Below are 17583 nucleotides of genomic sequence, written 5' to 3'. Positions count from 1 at the left end.
ACGCGCCTTTCCCTCTGCAACAGTTACAACAATTCTCCTTTCCCGCTCAATGTCAATTCCACGCCTAATCTGCATAACTTACGAATCTCTACGGTACACAGACGAAGGTGAAGACAGTGACATTCTAGATCGCTCTCGTGAAACATATGGCATCGATGGAAATCGATTACTTTCCAAATATATCGAGGAAAGAATTTCGAAAAATCTGAAATGCGACCCGTAACTTTCTTATCGTGTTTTCGCAAATCGATCGGTCACCGAGCCACGAAAACAAAGATAGTCTCTGTAGAATTTCTATTTGCACAGTGTAAAATAAAAAAGGTAAAGAGACGGTAGGATGGAGAGGGAGCGAAAGAGAAGGTCGGAATCGAGGCTGTCGGTGAAGGCGCAACGAGAGGTACGTTCAGTCGTACGGACCCGGTCGGTCGGTCGGTCTGAAACAGTACTCGTTGCTCTGTCAGGTCTTCGATCGTGATACTTTTCACTGTTAATTGTGAAAATCCATCTTCGATAACGGATGCAAGGATGATTCTGTGCCAGAGTTATTGATTGTGCATCGATATTACGCGAGGACAGGTAGTCAGGTGAGTCTGGTTAAAGAAAGGAATTTCTAGAAGAGATAAGGTGGAGTGTTATCAAATTAACGACGCGTTAAATTGTGAATATCGTTGGATTTCAACAGCTGTTTAAATATGCCGAGTGATCGATAGGTATCGAATGATTTGCGAAATGTTTTCAACACTTTCGGGCACGTGTACGAATCTGACCGAGCGGAATTTCATTCTCGAGCTTGTGAATCGCAAACTTCCCTGCAACTTGGTCTCACAAAAGGGAAACCATGGGAAGTATCGCGTAATCCTATTATCCGTAATTAACCGGAGCTTCGAAGACGCCACTTTAACGATGTGAACCACTTGTTCCGATGCTGATTCAAATTCGACGATGGTTGTCAGCATAACAGCTGATCGGGTGCTCGGTTTTGGTAAACAATTACTTGCACCTTGCAAAGCTAACCGTGATTGCATACTGATCTCATCGTGACTAATCCATCTCGGCAAACATACTTGTTCCAGAAGAGGAAAAATTTAAATGTCACTGGAATAGTGAATTAATTACACCTTGGTCGTTTGGTAATTATGTAGAATCTGAAAAACAAAAGAAAAAATATTACACAAAACCCAAAATTTGCATTTGAAAGTAGACTTACGCAATGTCCAAAACTATTTTCAACCGATGAATATGTTATTAACATATGAAAAGATTCACTCTTTTTCAGGGTTCTCTTTAATTATGAAATTAACGGTTTCAATTAGACTTTATCTAATTATTAATTCCTTACGTAATGGTTTGAATTAGTAATCGTCGTTGACGAGGAAAAATTGATAAAACATTACGGCAATTAAGCAGCTTGCGTTATCTCGTTATCTCGAACAAATTGCGTATAGATGGTAATTTTTCGAACACCCTGTATAGAAACTGACTACCATCTAATTACAAGGAATTTAATCAACTAACTAAGAGGATTGATGATCGTTGTCTCAAGCGATTCGTCTTAGTCAACGAGCCGCGTACTTTCATAAATTGATTCGTTCACGTGAAATTATTCGAAGCTACTGTTAAAACAGTCTCCTCTTTTTCCTGAGAGAGTTGCAGAGGAACGGGCCACTGTAAATCCGAACTGTTCGTAGTGTTACATTCCTAAGATGACTCAGGTGTGCCTCACAGTCGCCAAGTCCGATAGAAGCCTTCTGCTTGTTAACGAGTACCCGGTGACCAGCTCGTTTCTTAACATTTCCTTGAATTTCTACCTTTGTCCTACGATTTGACGCTTTCTAAATGAACGATCATTTACAAATATTAATAAACGAGGAAGCGTAGAATATTTCAAGCTTTCTAGGTGTAACTAACGAGCTATTTCATATGAAATAAATCTCCTTACATCACAGTTGTTAGTGTATAAAATAGAAAATTCTTCTATTTTAAATTTCACGCGTCGACGGCGGCCACGATTTCACGCGGAAAAAATTACAGAAAATGATCCAGCCGATTATTGGAGCGAGCTGGTTTCGGGCTTTCGAGTGAAAGTGCCTTTGCATTCTTCGTGTCGAATACCACCTTCCATCCAAGTGTATGTACGTTTGTAAATAATATTTAGTCGATTCAAATGTATCAGAATTATTTTCTAAACCGTTAATGTTTCTCCTTTGGAGAAATCATTCTGCTGCGTCAGGATAGCAGACAAAAATTACCGGACAATATCGCGCACGTAGCTATTTGCGAAACGACATTAATTATGCGGCACGTGAAACAGGTATTGGCGGGGCTCTTGCACTCCTTGTATTCAGACTTTCACTCGAAGTTCGATCAAATATTGACCAAAGTATTTGTAGAGATCTTAGTGTCCATTGGTACAACTAAAATTTTTCGATGGCCTCGGTCTCCTGGCTTTATTAATAATATTTCATTTTTAGAATATTAGAATGTTAGAATTATCGAGGTATATTCATTGAATATTTGTAATCTGAAAATTTTAACAGTTTACTAAAACCTTAAAATATTGAGGGTACCAGTTACCCTATGTTACGCTAATGGAAGTGTCGAAAATGAATACTTTTCCTGGCTCGCATTCCAGCATTTCGCGTTTAAGGTACCAGTTTAGTATCTTGATCGTCACGGTAGAATAAAGCGAACATTATATCCACGCGTGTTAGGCGCCCGAGTGTCTCTGAAACCCTTTCTTCCAGTTGGATAGTAATCCAGCTGACAGATATCGGAACAGCCTCGAGCCGATAGGGAAGGCCGTCGTCTACGTGTATGAATTTCGTGGACCGGTCCATCAGGTTGCGTAATTCAACGAGAAAGTAGCTACAAGAAGTAGCTTCTTCAGAGACTCCGAAGACGCGTGCATTTTTTTTCACAGTTCATTCATTTCTCTAGTTACACGGCAGGGAATTAGCGGACGCCTACTGTATGGATCGCCTACTTCGGGTACCATCTGCCCGGGGCTAAGGCTTAACCCGGTAACCAGCAACGACTTTTCATGATCCTCGTGTTCGACCTGAATCGCTATCCGCATGGTCATTTCTACGGCCGACATTCGGCGCATTGATATTCAACATGGTTGGAAAATCTTGTTTCGTATTCTTTACAAACGGGTCTGGCTACTGTTCACCTGAATGGTGTTCTAATTACAGAAACTGACATGGCCACAATTCGCCGCGTTAATACAGATAAAAAAAAAAAAATAGCACCATCGAGTGTTCATCCAACGCGAAACTTTCTCAGTAGATTTTCTCAGATTCTATCCGTTCCCATATTGAGTCATCCCAGGTGATTACGTAAAGAGATTACTGAAATATCATATGGTCGATCCTGGTGTTAATGAGGATACTTAAGTAGCTTCCAGTTTCATCCTTCCGTGGTCTGGTTCTGATTAGGACGGCATCGCTCCCTCGTTCATTCATAAAAATCCAGCACCGGAGACGCTGGGTGTCCTGATTCTCGCTCAGAGATGAATGAAACTAGACACCTTTCAACGATCGACACCTCTGTCGTTCAAGGATTCTCTTTCGACCTATCTCGTTTCTGGTTCATACGATATTCCATTGGATGACCGCGAGAAAAATCGTCATCTTCTCTGCTGATTCGTAACTGTCTACTGCAGACGTGAGAAAACGCTAGTTAGACGATTGTCTGCTACTGGTTGCTTAGCTTTTCGATTTATGAGTTAGGATGGTGGCAGGATTCACACCTACGAACAGAGAGCTTTGAATAGAAGTTCCCAGGTGTAGTGCGTGGAAAAGACCAAGGACGAGGATCGTTCGGCAGGAAGAGGAGCGATTAGAAGAAGGAGCGGTTAAACCGGAAAGTCGAGCGTGGCCGGGAGAGAGCCCGAAGCAAAACGAACCACGCAGCCAGTTCTCGGGCCAACCATGATTACCAGCGTAATTGCTCGCGTCGTACGTATCCAACTTCCGGTCGTCAGCTCTTCAGAAAGGGATGCGTGGTCCAGGGATGGCGCGTGTCCTTGCGCGTGCCTCCAAAGCCGGATTATTCTGTCTTAACTTCACTCTGCTCGATTGTTCGTTGCGATCCACGACCAGCCATTTTGTGTTGAAGATATTAATAAGGATCCTGTGTGGTTATTTTCTATAAAGCTTAAGCTTTATTTTAATGTATCACAAGTGTCATTTCGAAGAACTTTTCTGTCGTGAAGGCCACATCAAATTTTACATTTAGAAATATGGTAGTCTTCTCTTTTTTTAATTTTATTTTGCTTAATCTTAGAGATAACAATGAAGCGCTGGCACCTTCATTTTTATCAAATTTCAGACTTTAATCTGATATATCGCAAGTACCATTTTCCAAAAGTTTTCTGTCATGAATTCACGTCAGACTCGAATGAGGTTTTTAACCTTCGCAGAGCTCCTTAAGTAGTTCCTGTCGACGCTGGTCAGACTCCATAAAATGAATCACTTGAAAATTATTCCGAATACGTGATATCACGGAACGGTAGGATACAGATGAACACGATTCTAAGAACGGTCATTGCAATAAGTAAATGGTTTAATGGTATCAAGGTACGTTTTCTTAATAGATGATAAAAATATGACCGGTAAGTTGCGTACCAAGACAGCTTTCCGATACCTATATCTCTTATAACCAGTTCTCTGAGAAGATGCGATCGTTACATCCGGTCGTTCTCCATGAACTCTGAGGAAAGTCAAGCGGCTAAGCGGAATATGTCCTTGCACGCTTTTGACGTTCCATTCCCTCCGTAGAATAATTCAAAAATGGTTAACGCGCGAACGAACGCTATTGGTTGACAGGAATAGCGTAATAAACGTGGATAATTACGGAACCAATCGGTTATACGAGAGGAAACAATGGGAGACGAGAAATAGGCAAAACTCCATCGTCCAAGCGGTTTCTTCTGGTTAATTCGTTTTGAAAGCCCATCAATATTCCCGTGGCACTTCCACAACGTGTACACACCAAGAGAAACGAGTATCCATCGTCGAAGCGTAGAAAGCATTAAACCGAAAAGTCACGTACCGCGTAAACACGCATACGTTTTGATGCGACCTTTCGATTCTTCAAAACGTCAACCGAGGTCGACTGAAACGAATCCATCACCGTTACCTGCCCATCTGAACGAAAGGATTAAAGGAAACGCTAGATTGTTTCTTTTTCTACCGATGGATTGGAAAGTCTGAAGGAAAGTGAAATGCAGGAAAACACTTTTTCAGCGGAATGAATTAAGATAATTGATGTTTGAACGATGAGCTTGGAATATTTTAATTGCAGGAATAATTGCATAGGAAAATGATTTACTTGAAAATTTCCCTTAAAAGTTATGAAACCCTTTCGATCAAAGGACTCGTGAGTTACTCGGTGTATGTACAACGTGATTATTCACCTCTGTTGCAACTATGTTTGATAAAGATATACCACGTTCATGGTAACTCGACGGCCTCAAATTGTCTTTCTTGGGATCACGTTCAGAATGGAGAAAGGGTTGTCCAACGATCGGCCTTGAGTCTCCGTCCTTTACGCACACAAATGCCTCTAGATATATGCATAAATGTCAACTACAGGCTTTATTTTGATATCACACGTTACGATGCATCAACTTAAAGCTTAAACCTTAAGAAAAATGACTGTATAAAGGTTTCTTTAATATTCTTAATAGAGAATGACTAGTAGCGGATCGCAACGGACAATAAATCAGACTATGATTCAGCGAGTTATAACGAAGTTTCACGAATAAATCTGCCATTTCATTTGCAACAATTTACCTATAAACCAGTGTATTAAACGGATAAGAGAAATCGAGCAAGAATATTCTGTGCCAAAATATTTCAGATGCCTGCACGTTCGCGATTAGCATAATCACTGGAAGCTGTGTAAACCGCGCGAGGCTAGTTTTACAACTTTATCGTAGATTTCGGTCCTATGAATATTCATAGGCCTCCGCGTGGAAGAAAGTATACGGGTGGAAAGCACGCAGGCTCGTTTGCAATTTTACAACATTGGAAAGGAATAAAAAAAATTCCTGATCTCTAAATGAACGCGTCGAAGTCCTAATTTCTATTCTTATTTTCCTAGTAGAGAAAGGTACACTTTTTGTGATTTCTCCTGTACAAGTACCTAACCGAGGAACGCACACACTGGCGAGCGATGCCGAGGGCATAGTTACACGGCTATTCGAGCGTGGAATGCCTGGCATGTCGCTCTCGTCAAATGGCCAGAAAATAAAAGGACTAGCTCGGGGCCGCGGCCTTGATAGAAGCTTCCCTACCACGATTCTTAAGGGGTCAGCTACCACTAAAGGGTCAGCTTCCTCGGAAATAGCAAATAGTAGTTCTAATTTGAAATATTTGCAACCGTGTCCGTTAATTGGCCGAACCAAGTCTCCGGTTCACCTTGCCTACGTCCTTGACGAAGCTTCCTGAGGGCCTATGCTGAAAACTCGCCTAGGAGCCTCGAGTTTGCACCTGCCTTTTCCTTATCGGAGCTCTGGCTCGATCGGAAACGAAGCCAGGGATCGATACGAGAGGTCGGTGTACTCGGAACAACGCTGGTTAGAGTCCAGGAACGATAGAAATCGTTTGAACGTGCCTGGTACCGCTTCCTTGTTTGGATAGTGGGTTTAAATGATCCCCACTGTACACCAATTAATTCTTAAATATTTTCTATCATTAGCATACACTGCACAATGATCGCCATTTGTTGTCGAAGAAACAGAGACTCGTGGCTCCTACGGTATGCCGGATTGATTATTATCCATCCAACTCCTGAATTCCACGAATTAACTGTGTTTGGGTTCAAACGATCTGGCTAGATCAAAGAGCCCCGAGGAATGCTGCGCCTTTCGTTCGATACTGTAATTACCGATATCATTGAACCGAACTGTTTCCCTGTAACATAAATTATCCATTCAATTGCCTCGTTACGTAACAATCAAACCTGGAAAGATTTTCTAGACTGACACACTCGTTATTCTAATATTTGAAGATTGTAAGGTTTCGGCATTCCAAAATTCCGGAATTCTAAAATGTCTAAGGACCAACCCCCTAAAAAAAATCCTAGTATCAGTAAAGAGGATCGGTTGACTGAAAACCTCTGTTTGGATTCAGATACGGAGGATAGGTTGAAAGGTGCTACGTACGCGCGACGTTAATTGCTGACAACGCGTATTTCCGAGTTCGAATAAACCGAGGCTCGTTTAGATTGCACGGTCAGTTAACTTCTTGCCCCCGTCAACCGGTCTCTTTACGTCGCGATGCTTCGTGAATTCTGGAATACTGTGGCTGGAAAGGAGATCAGCTAATCCGCTTCGGCTGCCTACTTTTTTCCCTCCGCTTTGCTATGCGGTTGAATAGTTTCCAAGTGAAATATGCCAAGTCCGGTTCAACGTGACTTCAGCTACCAAAACTTTGGTCTCTGTGAAACAGTGAGCAGTAAGGATACGTATCGAATAAAATTCCTAGAGGATTTTTCCAAGGTTCCGCAACTATGCTTGAAGAAGAATCCTTCGGTGAGGTTACAATACCTAGGAAGCGGAGTTACGAGCCAGTAGCCATACACTTGCGAATATTTTATGAGCACTCGAAGAATGTCGTGCACACCAGTCACGTTTCGTTTTACATTTCGGACGTTCCCCTTTGGAATTTTCCGCAACACACAAACAGTAAATTTTCAGTTCAATTTAAAAATAGAGCATTCCTCGAATCTGGAATACTTCGACTGGAGAATATTTTCTCGGTGTTATACAAAGAAGGATAAAAATAGTACACTGTTTCATTTATATCCTCTCTGTTTTCGGAATACACTTCTTTTTTTTTTTTTTATTCTTTTTCTGAGAGATGGACCCTACTTTCGGCGGTGGAATGAAAATAAAGCATTGAATTATTTTCCAAATATTCTTCATCATCGAGATTGTCCTTGAAACACAGCGACCCGCCCTCGCGTTCTCGTAAACAGTTCAGGCTGGCTCTCTTACGACTCGTAATTTTCACGATATTAAAGCTGAATCAGGAGGAGTTATTTGTAACGGCGAGCTCTAACCCGTGGTGCACGAATGCAATTGCAACGCGCATCGGTGCACCGTGGTCTCCTTAAATGTGTATTTCGCATGTCGCGTGTAACGTTGGGACGAGGAATGATAAACGGCCACGAGCAGCTCGCTGGAACAAGCTTTAATCGCATACCAAAGTCAGCGTGACGCTGCAGGATTTGATAAACAAATTTCTAACGTTACTCAATCGAGACAAATAAAATGTAATTGACTTCCGAGTTTCATGCTATCCGTTGAATAATTAATTACGACCTCGTTCCTACTTTGTCCATTAATTCGTCGTCACACCCAGAACCAATTAACCTCGCGGTGCGCTTCGTTAAATCACTCCCGCGGTTGTTTCCAGCCACGATACCATCATCCAAGTAATTAGGCTCGTTACGTTAAAAATTTTGTTAGACATCATCAAATGTCATTGCCAAGAGGTTACCATGTGTTAGAAAGAAAAATTTGAAAAATCACCATTTTTGGTAGAAATAAGAAATCGGAAAATTCAGATATATTTTAATGCGATTGATATATTACGTATATTGATATGTTCTGGAGAGCTCTTTAAAATCAGGAACTCGCATGCAGTCTGTCCGGTACCATTTGACCCACTTTCTCATACCGAACGTATGACTAATCGTTTAATACTTGGACAAAAGTTTCAACTATTATTAAATTATTTTCGTTTGCAAGCAGTAAACTGCACTGCTAGATTTATGGGTCACGGTCGGACGAAAGAGAAGCGCAGCTCGTATTTCGTGCGTATAATTTCAAGAAGAAGAAAAAGTTTGTCTCGCGATGCACGTGCACCAGGTAATAAGATAGCCTCTTCTTCTAGTAAAAGGCATCTGGAAAAATCGTGTGCAATTTAAACGTGGAGCGATAATTCGCACCTCGTGCCAGGCTTGAGGCGAAGCCAAGGTTTACGACCATGGCTCCATAGCCATGGAAATGCACTTACGTGGATGATGCGCGTGCAAGGATACGCGATTTCCGTGAATGGAAAATAAGATAAGGCTTGTTGGAAATGGCCCTAAAATCTAAAGAAAAAAAATTTCTTTCGTGATAGGTGTACATAACTTTTCCTGACTTTTATATATATTGATTTAGTGAAATTTTCCAAGGGAATTTCTACCTCAAATCATGGTGGCGTGAAAGTAGTTTGCGATCGGCATTCCACGGACGACCCGTCCCAAAAGACTCGAGTTTGTACGCAACTTGCACACTCTCTGTGTGTTCGTGCAACGAGCGTTGTCCAGTAAGTGGGTCACTTTGTGGTGCCAGCCCGAAGGGATTCGTGGATAACTGGTGTTAGACGTCGCCGTTGGCGTTGCTGATGAAATAGACGCATTCTGCAATGTTTCTTAATGGGAATGCAGTAAATTAATATCTTCGTTCAATTAAAAAGGAATTTTTATTGCAGAGCAATTCAAATTTCCTAGTTGTTAAGTTTCAAAATTTTCAAATCACCAAATTGCCAACTTTCCAAGTTTTTAAATTGTCAACTTCCCAAATTTTCAAATTACTTAATTTCGAAAGATAAAAAATCTGAAATAGCAGCAAGGAATTCTGTTTTTATCGCGTGCATTTGATTGCGAAACAAAATTGCCTGGCAGGCAGTCGTTAGAATCTTATTTTAAAGAACAGGAAAGTGTAGCACTTGGTGTTAGAAGTTAGTATGACGAAATAGCTCGTAAGATCTATAGATCGAGGCCAATTACCCGGTAGTAGGTTTACTTTGTCAAAAGAAAGTCTAAGCGATACTTGCTACTGGTACTACCATCATAGGTACTCTTTGGATACTTTCTACTTTCATCCATCACCTTATCGATGCCTCGTTGCTATTTTATTCTTTTGTGGATTGACAAATACGGCGAATGGATTTTATGAAAATGCGATTTTGATTACGCGCAACTCTTGTGATTTATCCGTGTTCTTGATGGAATTATGGTTATGCAATGAAATAACTTTCACGTTAGTAATAAAGTGTTTAATTTATAGTAAAGGGGGAACTGGTCCTTCTAAGATTCTAATTAAGATTCTAAGATTCTAAGGTTCTGAAGTTCCAAAATTTAAAAATTCTAAAATTTTGAGGTTCTAGGATTCCAATATTTAAAAATTCCAAAGCTAAGCCATTCAGCCCCCTCCAAAAACCGTACTTAAGCCAATGAATACATCGTTGTGCATTAAACGGTCCAAAGGTGACCCAAGAATCTTCTCTATCCAAATGATCCCACAATGGCTGAGAGAAAACAAACGAACCATGATCTCCGAGTTTCCCATGGTCTCGCGTTACGTGTCGAGCGTGGAAAGCATCGTCTGTGACGCGAAGAATCCCGTTTCCACGAGCCGGTCGCATAATGGAGATGATTAATACATCGCGGCTCGGTTATGCAAGGTGTTAATGCATCGATTATGTACATACACGTAGTCACGAGCGCATCGCGGACAGAAGAAGAAGAAGAAGAAGTAGAAGGAGAAGAGGAGGACGAAGAAGAAGAAGAAGAAGAAGAGAAGGGAAGGGAGACGACTTTCTCTGATGCAAATATCTGTGCCAACGGCACATTTCCAACGACCAGCTCCCACGACGTCCGCTTTTCACTTTTCATTCAGACCGCCGGCCATCGCGTTGGATCCCTGAATCCATCGTCATCGAGGATCACCTACAAGTTCATGGTCGTCAACTCATCAGGGTACCATCCACGATCCTCCAATCCATTTTCTCCGTTTTCATACTTTCCTCAATTCCTCGAGTTTAACGAATCGTAAACTCGTTAAAGAATTCTTCATAAATAACAGAAATGCTTGACGGAGTGAATAAGTGGCACACGCATATATATTTCTTCCTGTTTCCAAGCATCATCGAGAATAATGACATTTCCGATCACCGTCTCGGTGACAGGATAATCGGGTTCCGTTGAGCAGAAACTATCACGCGGAAAAAGCATGATGGACTCGGAGAAACCGTTAAAGCCGAGGCTATTATATTCCCGGGTTTAAATTACGGCTTCTACGGGGAGCAGATGAACGGTAACGCCTTCGGATGGTCCATGGCAGAAAAAAGATGGGTTTATTGGCAACGGTATCCAATGCGAAGAACGGAAAGATTTCATCGAGATTCTGCACCGTTTTTTTCCCCCTACACGCGCGATTCCGACTGGCGCGGCGCCGGAGATTTTAACGAGCGCACAAGCGGTATCCTCGCATGGGTCGTTTAAGTATAGGCTTCATTTTCAACAATAAATCTTGGATGGTGTCATTAAAGAATGATACTGTTTCTGTTATCGTTTTAATGTAATGCGTCAAAGCTGAATTCTCCATTCATAAACATTTATAGAGATAAAATATTGTACAGTTGAGGGTATGGTGGGCTTCCTCTTCCTCGGGCTTTCTTCGGTCTAATTTGATCGTACAAGGGTCAATTAAATATTATTATTATTATTTTTAATTTTAATTGTTTGTAACTTCTCGTTTTCCTAGGAAAGTCTACTTTGCTCGATACTGTACATAATCACAAACGTCAGGAAATACTGAAGGTTGTCTGTTTATGAATTATTTGTACATTTTTCACGTTCTCCACGTCATTTGGTGCTACAGAAAATGACCTCGGTTCTATCGCCATTCACTGCAACTGTAACAGTTTCACTTTTACAAAATTATTCGAATGGATATTCTTCTTTTATTTCAGAAATGCGTTGGTTTCGTGGCCACGCCGAGGCACCGAGACTCTTGAGCCTAAGTCCTCTTCAAGTCGATGAAGACCTTGACGGAGCATCTTACCACTTCCATGCAACGTCTCGGTACAGAGGTAAGAATCCGTGAGAATCTACCGATACAATTGCCACACGATGGTACAAAAAACAGGATGCGACGTCAACTTTTACAATTATAATTAGCCGCTGGGTAGAGTTCAAAAGTGATACTGTGTTTTCTCAGAATTTTTGGGTCGTGTAGCGACCAATGAATCTCTCCGATCATTCGTTCTGTTTGCTTTCGAAAGCGAAGAAACTTCGCGAAGCATCGTTGACTCCGTGAGAGTCGGCTTTTATGGAGAATTATGGTGGTCTACGAATTGGAAAAGAAAGATTGCGATTAATTCAGCGAATAAATATGATGAGACGCTTTGTAAACAGATACATTCATCTTGGAAACATTGTGGATGATTTTTAAAATATTTTTTGATTCAAATTTTTAGTAAATCTTGGAGAATAGTGTTGTGGTAATGCAATAGGTATTCTAGCTTTCAAAATATCATGCGCCTTCACTGAAAAACCACGATGTTAGTCAACGCACTTCTATGAACGATTGCGATAACATCGTTGCGGTTTTTGGTGCGAAACGCCATAATAAATACGAGGAAACGTTGACCCGAGACTTCTATATTTATGACAATTGTTTCATTTGCACTGATTCTGGCGTAATGAATTTTTGTAATTTTGTAATTTTTGAATCTTTGAATCTTGGAGGTATAAAATTTTAGAATAATGATGCGACTAATTCATATCTGGGAGTGGGGGGCTTAAAATTTGAGTTCACTGAAGCATACATATATTTTTGTTTTCTCTCACCAGCGAAGAAATTCACACACAGTCCAATTACTTCCGACTTCCTGTTCTTCGTGTGACTATTTTCACTATCACTCGAGTAACGTACTCATGAATTGCTCATACGGGATGTCCTGACTAACACACATCCGTCTGGAGTCTTCCCCGTGCTCATATAGCGTCATCATTTTCGTCTCGGCCCTCATTACCAGTCGAACTTTCGCTTGGGAGATGAGGAGTCATTCAATTTTTAATATCATTTTCACAGACATGTCCCCGGTGCGATGGGCTCGCCGGAAGTCGTCAAGTTCCGAGTCGGAGCGGAACTGCTACAACGTGCAGACGTCGCAAGTGACAACGGAACGGACTCCCACGAAGAAAGACAAGAAGAGAATCCAAGAAGAAAGACGAAGGATATGTGAAAAGCGTAATCCTCTCCTTGATCGTGTGAAGAATACAAGACTAAGCTTCTTCAAGGACCGGGATTCCGACGATGACGAACAGGAAGATGATGAAGAGGAAGATGAAGACCCTGAGAAGATGCAGTTTCGTTCCATGTGTGAATTGGATCAGAATGATCTAACGAGAAACGAATTTCGCAGGTCTGTTTGTGAATCAGATCTGAAGGACATCATCGAAGAAGAAAAGACTCAAGCTAAAAGAAAAAAACGGTCGAAATCTCAAAGCAGATTGCCTTATAGGAAACACCATGAAGAACGTTTCTCCTTCCTAAACTTCCGACCTTCATCAGGTCAAAAAGCAGCATTATCAAAAGACCGCATCATGGAAATGGATACAAATGAATATAATCGTAAATGGAGGAAGAGTAAAGAGTTCCAGGATCACCAAACACCTAAAACACCCATGGACCACGACCCTGAAGTGTCCACAAGTGTGGAGGACCCAGCATTTAAAGATGGTTCTCAGTTCGACAGCATAACACCTTCCAGCTGTCTGGCGGCCAAGTTTAGGGCGATGCAGGACAGGTACTTGAAGAGTTCCACCAGCAAACTCATCGCCAAGATCTACAAAAAGGACGTGAAGGACAGGGAGCGAAGAAGACTGAGGAGTTTTTCATATGGGACCTTGCCAGGCCTCGAAGAACTCAGGACGAACCCTTTGTACGAAGAGCAGGACCAGGATGACAATGATTCTGGCATCCTGGACAATGATTCCGCCACCAGCTCCCTGCTGGATGACAGGTGTAGTAGTAGTGCTTCCGGGTTGTTGACTGGTCTCAACGACTCCTTGAACTCACCTCCTCAGCTACCACCTAGAAAACCTTCCTCCTCCATCGTGGACGTGGAGAGGACAGCCAGGCTCTTCTCCAGTCTGGATATGTACTGCAGCAGGAACGAAGGAAGGGGCTGCAAGAGGGACGTGTCCAGGATAAGTTCTCTGGAGGATTCTTCGAGTCAGATTTGCCAGGCTGCGAACAGTGAGCTGATTGGTCGGGAAGACTCCAAGTCCCCCGACAGAAAGTCTCCTGACTCGATGGCATCAGAGGGTTCCCGGCTCGCTGTAGTCAGGAGCAGGTCCTACGCCACGGAAACAATAGTGGTGAAGCTACCTAGGGGAAATTCTGATCAGTGTCTAGGAATTTTTATCGCGAAAACTGCCGAATCGAGTCCTGGGTACCTGGTGGCCCACGTGGTTCCAAATGGCCTGGCAGATAAGGAGGGTACCTTGAGGATAGGAGATGAGATCCTGATAGTAAATGGCAAAAGGCTGCGAGGACTCAGCATGGTGGAGGCCAGGAGGATCCTCGGAAGTGGCAGTGGGCCTGGGGACGTTGACATAGTGGTCTCCAGATACACTGCTATCGATCAATCCCCGAAGAAGCTGACAGAGAGTAGCGTGGATTATGAAAACGTTCATATGGAAAATGGACATGGTACTATTGTGGAAAATTCACCAAGGTCACGCTTCAGGAAGCGCCAAAGTAAACATCTTCGTGATAAGAAGGAGTGCAATAGGTCCAGCTCCACAGAGAAGACTTTTGTGAACGTTGATAATAGTGGATCGCAAAGTGTTTCGAATTTCTGCACGTTACCGAGGAGGCCGAGAAGCACCGTCTCCACATTCATGACGGTGGTGTTCCAAAAGGGTCCTGGCCGGAAGTCCTTGGGTTTCACCATCGTGGGGGGAAGCGATAGTCCTAAAGGAAGCATCGGTGAGTTAATGTTAATTTTAATAAGTTGTTATTATTGATGATTCGTGTTTGTTACAGGTATCTTTATAAAATCGGTATTGCCAGGAGGGCAAGCCGCTGAAGATGGCCGTTTGCGTGCTGGTGACGAGATTTTGGCAGTGAATGGCCACGTTTGCCACGACTTGACCCACAGAAAAGCTGTCCAGCTTTTCCGGAATATTAAGACCGGACCTGTTGCCTTGCACCTTTGTAGACGGGTTAAGAACAAGGAATTACAGTGCGTATAGTAGACTTGCATTTTTTAACAATTTCATGACACAAAAGTATTGCAAAATGGTACTTATGATACATCAATTTGTAGATTAAATTTTGAAATTCTTTATAACTGCACCGTCTAGTGTCGATGAGAGGAACTAAAAATAAAGATATATTTTGCGCGCCCTATCGGCAAAATAAAAAAGCTCATTTTTGACACTAGATGGCGCCACGCATTCTTCTAAATCTTCAAAGTTGATTTATTAAAAAATGAGGCCTTGTACGAAAAAGTGTTACTCTACATTTTTAACTTACTTTTTCATTTCGAAGGGAATGTGATAAACAGGATAACGTTTTATTATACATTTTATTTAATAATGTGTTCCAGGACAACGAAGGCCAAGTCGTGCGCAGACCTATTGCTCGTCGACGCCTGAAGAAATGTATAAAAAAAAAGAAGAAACCCCTGATCGTTGTAAAAATAATTTCGGGACCTGTACATACTGTAAATTTGTAAAATTTCTTTGAAATAAAATGATTATTTAATAACTAAGATGACGTCCTTAAAATTACGACCTTTTTATTGTCCTCTATAATAATAAAAAAAGAAATCGCATACAGTGAATTTCACGCTGCTATAACGTATCTGTATAAAATCTTATAGTAATAATAATAATATATATAATAATCAATATAGTATCAATAATAATAAACATTTGATAATAAACTTATTCACTATGCAACCGCGACACCGCGTTAAATAAATTAATTGAAACAAACATCATGAAAGATCGAAGATTCGTTCTGATATAGACTAGAATCCTAAAACTTCGTTGGCAGCGAAACGTACGCTTAGAATTGATACGAAAGAGCACTTCCGGTGGGCAGATTTGTCCACGACGCCTCCCTTTCAGCATGGCGCGGATTTTTGCGGATTTTTTGGATACCTGAGACACCCATAACAGATTTTCCAAAATGAAAATTTATTAATTGTACGCGTAGGTCACTGCTAATTGGTATCACAAAATAATTAGAAATAATTAATAAAAAATTCATGAGGTAGTATTAATACCTGTGTCTCCTTGTAATTTCCAACTCTACAGGACCCTCCCTTACAGCTTTAAACAATTCAATTACTTCCTGATGGGTGTAACCACGCAACACTTTTCCGTTCAAGCTTAGAATTTCGTCACCTGAAAGAAAAATCAAAAGAAAAATATTACTAAATCGAGATTTGACTGTAGAACCAATGGTGTTGGAATATTTAGGATGCAGTTGGAGATGCATCGATCCTGAACTTATGCAACCGAAACGAGCGACGATCCGTTATGCAAGCATGCAGCAGGGTGCAGTGGCACGAGGAAACCACGGACGTTCGCGTGCTCGTAAAAAGCGTGCTGGATCGGTTGTAACTCGAAACGCGTTGCGTGAAACCTTCGTATATAACGTGCCCGCCGCCTACCGCGACGGGAGCATAACAAAAATCGCTTAGGAGATGGTCTGACGCGCGTGCAAGAGAAATTCAATATTTCCCTGTCAGCCCGTATACAAAGTTCATTAAAATTTCTGTCTTCGAACGACCTATCCTTTGAGCTGGAGGTCGAGAAAGCTGACGAGTACAGTGGCATGCGAGCTGTTACAAAAGGCGAGAGGAAGCGAAAAAGGTGGAGATGGCTGGGGGCTGTTTAGAAATGCAAGCGACGTTAGGCGTCGGATTAAAGATTCGAGATGTGTCCATGAGGTTGACGGTGTGAATGCACGAGCAAAGACGACCCGTACGTGACGCATCGATCGGCTCCTTCCACATTCGCGGCCATAGTTGATCCTGAAACAGTGAACTATGTCGCTAGATCCTTGCAAGGAATGCTCGATTACGTCACGGCTGGTGCAATGGGTTACGTGTATTGTAAAAGGAGTTCTTGATGAAACGCATCTGGTGATTCCTGATGAGATAAAGCGAAGGTGTATTTACCTTGAAATAGTGACTTGGAGACGTCAGCCTGACCACCAGGGAATACCCTCCTGACGAAGATCCCCATCTCGCCTCGAGGGCTGTCTCTGCCCCCTACGACACTGAACCCCAGGCTCGGTTTTCCGTAACCCTTCTCGAATTTGGCAATGTGCCTCGTCAAGTAGTGTTGCGACTCCGTCGATGACTCCAGATTACTTTCGGTGCCTTTTCGTTCCTTGGACAAACAGGAAAGTGGCAGAAAGTCTGGCCTCTTCGTCGACTGGTTTCCATCATTGCTGCTCTTAGCAGTGGACTGTTCCAATACTTGTTTCGTTTCGCCGTCGATCAGTGAGAGATTGGAAAGATTCTTCGCATTCTCCAGGTACTCGTACTCCCCGGGTAACGTGGGTGGACTGACGTAGACCTGGGGCACAGTCTCCTCATAGGCGGTCATCAAATGTATCTTGTTACCCGTGAAAGACCTCAGGAACTCCTGGACCTCTTCAAGGCTTTCCAGGGTCTTCAGCTCCTTGCCCTCAACCTCCACGATTTCGTCGCCTAGCCTCAGCCTGCCGTCTCTGTGGAAGTTACGTAAAAGTTAGGGTAGAATTAG

General features: G+C 42.2%; 2 protein-coding genes across 4 annotated transcripts in view; one reads left to right on the top strand and one right to left on the bottom strand.

The window, feature by feature from the left end:
• Positions 1-392: 392 nt before the first annotated feature.
• Positions 393-15572, top strand: LOC117608140 (uncharacterized). Its single transcript, XM_034332783.2, has 5 exons — positions 393-584; positions 11757-11876; positions 12881-14785; positions 14843-15041; positions 15408-15572. Exons 2-5 carry the CDS (start codon positions 11759-11761, stop codon positions 15454-15456), a joined length of 2271 nt encoding a protein of 756 aa, XP_034188674.2. The 5' UTR covers positions 393-584; positions 11757-11758; the 3' UTR covers positions 15457-15572.
• Positions 15557-17583, bottom strand: part of LOC117608139 (uncharacterized) — a 27627-nt gene continuing 25600 nt past the window's right edge. For all 3 annotated transcript variants that reach the window (XM_034332779.2, XM_034332781.2, XM_034332782.2), the window contains 3 exons: positions 16992-17548; positions 16092-16212; positions 15557-15966 (listed from right to left, as the gene is read on the bottom strand). In XM_034332779.2, coding sequence (XP_034188670.2) covers positions 15930-15966; positions 16092-16212; positions 16992-17548 — 715 coding nt within the window. In that variant the 3' untranslated portion in view covers positions 15557-15929. The remainder of the gene's footprint in view (positions 15967-16091; positions 16213-16991; positions 17549-17583) is intronic.

This window comes from Osmia lignaria, chromosome 15 (assembly GCF_051020975.1).
Source record: "Osmia lignaria lignaria isolate PbOS001 chromosome 15, iyOsmLign1, whole genome shotgun sequence".
In the NCBI taxonomy this organism is placed as follows: domain Eukaryota; kingdom Metazoa; phylum Arthropoda; class Insecta; order Hymenoptera; family Megachilidae; genus Osmia; species Osmia lignaria.
Note: the sequence above shows the minus strand (reverse complement) of the source record. Positions and strands in the feature narration are given on the sequence as shown.

Excerpts from the sequence above, each read along its gene's own strand:
- LOC117608140 (XM_034332783.2), top strand. The coding sequence starts at position 11,759 with ATGCGTTGGTTTCGTGGCCACGCCGAGGCACCGAGACTCTTGAGCCTA. Across the intron at positions 14,786-14,842 it reads TAGTCCTAAAGGAAGCATCG|GTATCTTTATAAAATCGGTA; the intron begins GTGAGTTAATGT and ends TGTTTGTTACAG. Across the intron at positions 15,042-15,407 it reads GTTAAGAACAAGGAATTACA|GACAACGAAGGCCAAGTCGT; the intron begins GTGCGTATAGTA and ends AATGTGTTCCAG.